Source organism: Notothenia coriiceps, unplaced genomic scaffold (assembly GCF_000735185.1).
Source record: "Notothenia coriiceps isolate Sejong01 unplaced genomic scaffold, NC01 NC01_scaffold00010593, whole genome shotgun sequence".
Taxonomy (NCBI): domain Eukaryota; kingdom Metazoa; phylum Chordata; class Actinopteri; order Perciformes; family Nototheniidae; genus Notothenia; species Notothenia coriiceps.
The window spans coordinates 120269-129040 of record NW_011343294.1 but is presented as its reverse complement, the minus strand read 5'-3'; the positions used below and the strand labels follow the sequence as shown (position 1 = coordinate 129040).

Sequence of the window (8772 nt, the reverse complement as noted above, 5' to 3'; positions counted from 1 at the left end):
CTTACTCAGGAAGTAGAATTTATTACCAAAGAAAAATCTCTGCAACAACAAGGGGTCATGGAAAAAGGAGCAAAACATACATTATATCACACAACAAAATGTATACAAGTATATCCACATGTAGATACTGAATTCAGACATCAAGCCATAGTGTCAGCATTTACATATATATGACTGTCTGCAGTCACACCAGACTGAAAGAAAATAATTTCTTTCTGATGTTAACGGGAATGAACAGAGATTGGCAGCACGGCCTTTTAGTTAGCTGAGCTGAGTGTTTGTGTGTTGTGTTTTACGAGCCCCTTATATCAAATGTATAGTATGTATCATAGTCGGTTGCTTTCTCAAAGCTCCATAAAGAACAAAGCGTGTTGGTTGTGTGAGTGAAAGGGAAGCAGCTTCCGCAATGTTATTTTCAGATTGTATCAGTCAGAGTATGTTAAGCACTAAAGTGTTTCAAGCATTTAACACGGCTGACGTCCATTAGGCTGATCTGGGAGGAAGGGAAGTCCGGGCAGTGGGAGACCAAGGGTGGGGGTGTGTCTTAGGCACATTTCCGCTCAAGCTGATTACAGGACCTAGTCTAGACAATACCGAGAATTAGAGATAGGAGAGGGGTGGGAGGGATGAAGGGATGTAGGGGTCAAGAGGTCAATGGTTGGAGGGATGAAGGGGAAGTGGGTGAGGCTGAAGGAATGAGGGGTGGAAGGAATAAAGGGATCTAGTGATGAAGGGATGAGGGGTGGATGAGTTCATGTAGGGATGAATTGCTCGATGGAAAGAGAGGATGAACGGATGAGGAGAGGGACGATTGAAGGGATGTTGTGATGATTGTGGTTTTTCTCTGGAAGTCTTTCCTTGTACGATGTGAGGGTCTAAGGTCAGAGGGTCCAAGGTTAGAGGGTGTCGTATTGTCATACTGATATTCTGTACAAACTGTGAAGTCCACTGAGACAAATCTAACATTTGTGATATTGGGCTATATAAATAAACATTGATTGATTTATTGATTGATGAAGGGATGAGGGGTGGAGGATTCAAGGGAAGAAGGAATGAGGAGAAGGAATGGATGTTAGGAGGAAGGAGTTAAGGAGTCAAGGGGTGTATGTCTGGAGGGATGAAGGAATGAGGGGAGGTTATTGATGTCAAGGGGTCAATGGTTGGAGGGATGAAGGGGATGTGGGTGAGGCTGAAGGGATGAGGGGTGTAAGGAATAAAGGGGTTAGGGATGAGGGCTAGGAGGGATGAAGGGATTTAGTGATGAAGGGGTGAGGGGTAGGAGGGATGAAGGGATGAGGGGTGTAAGGAATAAAGGGGTGAGGGCTAGGAGGGATGAAGGGATATAGTGATGAAGGGGTGAGGGCTAGGAGGGATGAAGTGATATAGTGATGAAGGGGTGAGGGCTAGGAGGGATGAAGTGATATAGTGATGAAGGGGTGAGGGGTAGGAGGGATGAAGGGATCTATAACGGGATTAAGGGGTCAATGGGTGGTAGGATAAGGGGTGTTGAAAGTTAACTTATTACCTTTATTGAAAACGCGTTGGATGACCTTTTGTATATTATAGGCGCTATAGTGTGCCTTGCCTCAAATGTTTTTCTGTTAACTTAGTTATAACCTTTTAAAAAAGCAACAGCAAGGGAGAGTTTTCTAGTTCGTTAATGAATTGTCATTAGTGCTACGGTACAGAATCAATATAGAAATGATTACTGTATAGTTATATTAGCGGTGGTAGCGTTGAAAGTATGAGTGTAATGTGTACCTGCTGAAAGTACCCTGTCCTTTAATCTCACTGCGTCTGGCAGAAATCATTATCAGTCGGTCCGGTTGCTAAGTTGCAGGTAGTAATCATAAACCAATTTATATTTTAATGAGCGTGACATTAGATGGAAGTGTTGAATGGGCCGTGCTCAACGATGCTAAGCAGAGGCAGGGAGGGAAGTTTGAGTCCTATTAAAAGAAGTAGAAAACCAGCTGACTATGATTTGTGGTAATTGGCAAGGCGTTCTGCTTGAGAGTGCAACACATCCCATTCAGTCACACTTTGTGGCTTCCATTCAAAAAGCAGCAAAAAGCATAATTATTTTTATTGCTTTCCCCCGCACAAAGTGAGTTCAATCGATTCAAACTGGATGGCTCCGGTCCCTCACAAGATATGACACTCGGTATTATAACACCTAATTATTTTTGCTGACTGATCCCGGGCCTGGCAACATTCACATAATGAGACGCTCCTCTGCCCTTCCCGCTTGAATTGTGAAGCGTCACCAAAGTTGCTGTGAAGTGGTGAAACTGGGAAGCGATACAAAAGTTACGATTCCCAGGAAAAACTCAAACCAAAAGCAACAGTCGACCAGCAAAACATGACGTTGTTCATGCTGCCATACCTCAGGAGATGGAAGAGAAAGATGGGAACATAGTGTCCCACGGGGTCAATGATGAAAAGCAAAAAGTAATATAAAACAACTACCGCTTTTCAAAATGAGATATAAACTGCTTTTGCAGAGCTCTTTGTAAGGCCTCCCACACAATGAGTGCCCTGGTACGACCTGTTCTCAGGGCCGCGTCAGCATCTACAATATTAAACTCTCTTGATAAAAGGTGTAGAATAATAGAGCTTCATCAGTGGAGTATTGTGAGGTGCTCTAAAGGGAAATGTGATGTTAAGTGAAAGCAGCCATACCACACTCCACTGCAGCTGAAGTCTGTACTGCACTGCATTCATCATGTGTAAGAAGAAGAAGTATCAATACAAGCAACAAAAAGTACTTGAAGTCTCAAGAGTGTTATTCACTCTCCGTCCTAAGCGGCTTGTTGGAGCTCCTGCCCCCTCCCTGTGAGCCCAGTGTGCTCTGATTGGTCAGGACGTTGCGAGGCTGCTGCTGAGGAGCGGACTGGTGTGGTTTCCGGGTCGGCGATACAGCGGGACAGCGCAAAACTCATCCTGAGAGCACACAAACACTCACAGCCGAAGTAAAAGCAATAAGTGTGTCTTGATATTGAGTAAGAAAAAGGTTTCTAACGCTGTGAGAATGGGTCTGCAGAGAGCATTTCTCCGCCATCCCAACTCGTCTATTACCAACCAGGGAGCTCTATGCAAGTCAATGGGACTCCCTGTTAGTTGAACATTTACGCTAAAGGTCCTGGTGTGTGATGAGCTCCGCGGATTGGTCCATTTTGGATCCGGGAAGAAACAAATGGAGAAAGAGAAATCTCCAACGAGGCGTTCTGGGGCAGCATAGACAGGTCTTTTCTGTGTTAGAGTTTTACTCGCTACAGGGTGTACTTTGAGGGTTTGTGGCTCTGCAGATCGTTTACATGCAGAAAAACCTTCATAACACACAAGGGGACGGGTAATAACCGTAAAAGCATGACATGGGACCTTTAAAGAGAGATTGAGCAGGAATTCCCTATTAAATGTATAAATGGAGTTGCATATTAAACTAGACCCAGATAGCAACTTGCATGGTGGTCTGAAATGCCAGATATAATATGGGACATTAACATTCATTTTTATAGTGAATACAATAGTAAGAAAATGAAATAATAACTATTGAGATTTATTTTTTATTTAACATAAACTTTGATTATTTTTGGGCCCGATTAGCCTTTATTGGAGAGTGAGGGTGTTGAAAGAGGAAGATAGAGGGGGCAACATGCGTAAAAGAGCCGAAGCAGGATTCGAACCTGCGTCTGCCGCAGCTGTAACCACTGAGCTTAACCTTAGAGTATGTTTCTTATTACTTGTTGTTGAAAATGCCTTTGTTGAGGTCTCATGTACCACTACGTTTTCCCCATGTTTCTTTTTATGCTGCACCAGAATTGCGCTTCTGGGACAATAAAGCTTTATTGAATTGAATTGAAAGCGTACCTGGATCCCCACTGAGGCTGTGAAATCTGACCAGGCCGGCCAGTCGTCCTGGTCGAAAGGATCCTCAATAGACACCACTGAAAGAAAGACAGATGGTTTTTAAAAAATAATATAATAACTAATAACACAACCTTTGAGACCCCTTTGTTATCTCTATTACCCACCTACAAGTCAATAGCACTAAGCAGCGGTGATATAATGCCTTGAAATGCACTCACACACAAACACCCACACAAGCAGGAAGCACACCATTGACGGGGTAAAGAGCCACATCAGAGGAGGTCCCTGCTTGCCAAATGTTCGCTGTAGTGCATAATTAAAACCTCTTTAACAGCCCGGGAGTCAGAGGAGACATCCAGCTCTCTTGTTCACTTAGTTTCCCCATAAAAAAAGGTGATGAAAGAATTATGGCAGGCGTAGACATATAGAAAACAAGCTAGTGTGTCCATTTGCTGATAGAGATCCAATCAGATGTTAACAGTGATGCTGTGTTTCCATGAGACCTGTGCCAGGAGAAATATTGTTACTTTAAAGGTCCATGATGAATTCTCCCCTCTATGTAACTATTCCCAGCTGTGAGGGTGTGTCTGAGACATGTTGGACTTGTTTCAGGACACACACACGAGAACACACACCTGGGTAGTCCTTGATGAAGCCCTGGTAGATGCTGGCCAGCTCCTCTCCGCTGATGTTGCGGGCGGCGTTGGGCGGAGACTTGAAGTCCAGGTCGTACTTCCCCTCGCTGAAAAACTCTGACGCAGCGACGTCCATCCCGATCACCACTTTGTCTGTGAAGCCCGCTTTCTCTATGGCTGTCTTTATCAGCTCCAGGGCTGACGGAGAGAAGCAGAAAGATGTCAAATCACAGGCTTTTAAAGGGGGGAGTTTGCTTGTTTTGAAGTATGTGTATGAGGAAATTATTATCAAAATTCAGGGTTGTTTCCTACAGTAGATGTTGGTCACCAAACCCCCAGTTATGGGAAGGAGGAAGAAGTACAGGCATGGAAGCTAAGCAGATGTTCCGAGGTTGATGTAGATATGACGTCTCCATTGGTTAGTTTATTTGTGTTTTTTCAGACTTGGGTGAATACCAGAGATGGAGTACTTGAGTTCTGGACTCGGACTCGAGTGCCGATTTTTGGGACTCGTGACTCGACTCGACTCCGACTCGCGCACTGATTGACGCGACTCGGACTTGAACTCGTGAATTCTCGCGCACGATGACTCGGACTCGTGAATTTTTCCCCCCACGATGACTCGGACTCAACTTGTACATTGACGCTCCGACTTGGGCTCCGACTTGGACTCGGACTCGGACTCGAAGAGTGGTGACTCGAGAGTGACTTGGACTCGTGAATTGGTGACTTGACTTCAACACTGGTGAATACTAACAAATCCTTAAACACACCAAACCCTGACAGCAAAACTAAATGATGGAGGCAGCGGTAGGCCAGGAACTCCTGTGCTCTGCGGGGTAGAATGACTATTTATTTCAAATGAGTCGTGTGGTTTTTAGTAAGTAATAATAATGGCTACAGTTCCATGTCTTAAAGTGCTGTTTGACAACAAGGTGCGACTATTATAAATACAGCATACACTTATGAGTGTTGGAAGGAGATTGTAAGGAATGCTCTAATGTTGAGGCAAACTATGGATAAGGGCCTCATACAATCTCTTCAAGGTAATAGTAATAAAGCTTTATTTATATATAGCACTTTTCATACAACACATGCAGCTCAAAGTGTTTTACAAAATGACACATCAGAAGTTAAAAAGAAATTCCCCTCAGATTATTTGTTAAGAACTTTCCAGGTACATGCAGCAAATATAACATTTCATCAGGTTAATAGATAATGGTTTCTCTCCGACAGATAAGAAAACTGAGTCGATGCAACAATATAAAATATAAAACCCCATAAAACAAAGTGAACATATAGGTACAACGAAATACAGATAATTGTAATAAAAATGCCTTCTAATAAAGGTTAAACGATTAAGAAATAAAAAAGAGAATATTTAACATTTGTCTTTACTTACCTTCCCTGTTCTCCTGTATGTTTGGGGCGAACCCTCCCTCATCCCCCACGTTGGTAGCATCCTGACCGTACTTCTCCTTGATGACGTCCCTCAGGGTCTGGTAGAGCTCCGCCCCCATCCGCAGAGCGTCACGGAAAGACTCCGCCCCCACAGGAAGTACCATAAACTCCTGCATCGCCAGCCTGTTCCCAGCATGGGAGCCGCCGTTGATCACATTGAAGGCCTGAGGTAGGGACCGATAACACAGATGAGATTGTATTGTGTTTGTAAGAATAGAGGGGTGCAGGAATGAGTCCTAAATGTAGAAATTCGTCAACATTTTAGCACTTCTGGGTTCCCTTGTCTCGCAGGCAATGGTTTTTGGTGAAAATAAAGATCTGTGGTTAACACAAGCTTATGAGATGTTCACGTTTTGTTCTACATGAATGTCTGAAGCTTCTATGTGTCTTAAAAAGAGTTTTCTATCAAGTGACTAAATGAGACTATTAAAACGTCATCACACCAAACGTTAGCCATCTTTAGCTTAGCAGTGGTGACGCACACGTGGCTGCATGTAGTTCCTTTATATAGGCCCTCCAGAAAAACGCGATTCTGCGATCGCAGAATTTACCGCATAATCAGCAAAATGGCGAAGATTTTTAAAAAGCCGCATATTCATCAAAAGGCCGCATAATCCCCGCATTTTTCCACACAAAGTTGAGAAGAAAAAAAAGTTAACTCGTCTTGACNAGTGTGTGTGTGTGTGTGTGTGTGTGTGTGTGTGTGTGTGTGTGTGTGTGTGTGTGTGTGTGTGTGGGGGTGGGGGGTGGGTGTGTGTGTGAGATTAAAATAGCCCAATTGCTTTTACAATAAATAAACATTGAATGTGTTTAATTGAATAGTAAAGGGGTTTAACGTTAGTGGCAGGTTGTGTGTGAGAGACAATAAATAAGACAGCCCAATATTTAAAAAAATTGTTATTCTTTTCCCCCGCATATTTAGCATATTTCGCAACTTTCCGCATATTTCCTAACTTCCCGCAATTTCACCGCATAAAATCACATAAAACCCCGCATGTTTAATCGCATAATCAGAGGAATTTAGCCCGCGTTTTTCTGGAGGGTCTAAATTTATAGCTTATTGTTAGCTTATTAGCTTTAGCTTGTGGTGATTGAACAAAACATGTAAGTAGCATAAACGTGTGTTTTCCACAGATCTTATTTTACAGCTATAATCCAATATCCAATGGAAAAATCGTATTGGCTTCATGTCGAGTGATCCCTTGCACTGCTTACTTCGTGGTCAACCCAGGGGGGTCAAACTCAAGACCCGGGGGCCAAATCCGGCCCTTGACTTCATTTCATGTGGCCCCACAAGAGCTTGCAAAGAATATAATATGTTTATTATACGGTTACATGATGATTTACAGAAGCACGTTGCCCATAAACTACATGTCCCACAATGCATCTCAAATTACACTTTTTCCTCAGAATTTGACTCTTTCTTAAAAAATGAACTTTTTTTTTAAATGTCACTTCTGTTTTTGCCTTTTTTTCCCAGCTTTTCTTTTTAAATCATTTTGTGACATTCCCACTGAAGAGACTTGCAATTATTTGCCCCAGACTTCTGCTTTCAGACGCAGTTAATTGTGAAGTTATTACCCTATCCGATAATAATCCAATGCAGAGGCAATAATGTAATATAATACATTATTTTATATATTTATATATAAGTTAACCGGCCCTTTGAGTGCAGCCATAATGCTGATGTGGCCCGCGATTAAATTGAGTTTCACACCCCTGGCCTACACAGATGCATCATCACTGCACCACTCCTTTGAATTTTCTCAGAATAAAAAGAGGACTCACAGGCACTGGGAGGACCAACTCTTCGTTTCCTGCCAGGTCAGCGATGTGGCGGTACAGGGGGACTCCCTTCTCTGCTGCACCAGCTTTGCATAAGGCCAGAGATACTCCCAGAATAGCGTTGGCCCCAAACTTAGCTGGAGAGAAAACACAACACACAACACATGGGTGCTGCAGGCAGGGACCACTGGTGCGGAAAACACATGATAACACAAACATGCCATCACCTCACATGAGATGCCAGCGAGGCTTACATTTGTTTTCAGTGCCGTCCATTTCGATCATCATGTTGTCTAGCTTCTCCTGCTCCAACACATTGATTCCCTGAGAGAGAGACAACATGTCAGAGACCTTCGCCATGCTGTTCAGCCATTTTATGCTTTAAAGGTGACATATTGTGCTCAGTCAAGGTCATGCTGTTATTGTGGGCTTCTACTAGGACATGTTTACTTGCTTTAACCCTGCTGTTGTCTTCGGGTCAAATCTGACCGATCTGAGACTGCCCAAGGCACACANTTTCATGTTGTTTATTTATAAGGCTATACTGCAAACATTGCCTGCTTCTGCTCTCAGGTTTGACCTAAATACAATGTTTAAAGTGTCATATCACAGGACGTTTTACATGAGCTGTATTCTTGTTCAAACCAAATTTGGAGATAGTGGCTTTAAATAGTACATAAATGGCTCTGAGGTCACCTGCAGATTAAGTTGTGAAAATGTATGTCTTTGACTGATTTGCATGTGTTTGTATTTTATCTACTCAAAAAGAACACCTGTTAAATAAAGGATCCAATAAAAAAGTCCACCCAAGTAAAAAATAATGAAATAATTGTAGTAAGAATATCATTATTATTTAATCACATGGGGTTTGGTGACCCAGATAATTCCCTTATTAGCCAGCTGAACCAAAAACACAATTTTCTCAGCAGATTTGTGAACATGCCAGAGTGAGGAAAAGTGCAGGTGTGATTTATAACATGTTGGGGCTCTCTGGGTCACTTACGTCGAACAGAGCTGTTGT

General features: G+C 42.8%; 1 protein-coding gene across 1 annotated transcript; it reads right to left on the bottom strand.

Moving 5' to 3' along the window:
• Nucleotides 1-1235: 1235 nt before the first annotated feature.
• On the bottom strand, nucleotides 1236-8123 carry LOC104946095 (alpha-enolase-like). The gene is made up of 6 exons (XM_010771851.1): nucleotides 8006-8123; nucleotides 7755-7888; nucleotides 5908-6130; nucleotides 4506-4703; nucleotides 3871-3947; nucleotides 1236-1403 (listed from the first exon to the last, which is right to left on the bottom strand). Exons 1-6 carry the CDS (start codon nucleotides 8109-8111, stop codon nucleotides 1236-1238), a joined length of 906 nt encoding a protein of 301 aa, XP_010770153.1. The 5' UTR covers nucleotides 8112-8123.
• Between the last annotated feature and the right edge of the window lie 649 nt (nucleotides 8124-8772).

Bases quoted from the DNA above. Each gene is read 5' to 3' on its own strand.
- LOC104946095 (XM_010771851.1), bottom strand. From the start codon at position 8,111: ATGGCGAAGGTCTCTGACATGTTGTCTCTCTCTCAGGGAATCAATGTG. The intron at 6,131-7,754 runs GTGAGTCCTCTT...TCCCTACCTCAG, and splicing joins AGTTGGTCCTCCCAGTGCCT to GCCTTCAATGTGATCAACGG. The intron at 1,404-3,870 runs GTACGCTTTCAA...CATCCCTCCTAG, and splicing joins CAGCCTCAGTGGGGATCCAG to CCCTCACCCCTTCATCACTA.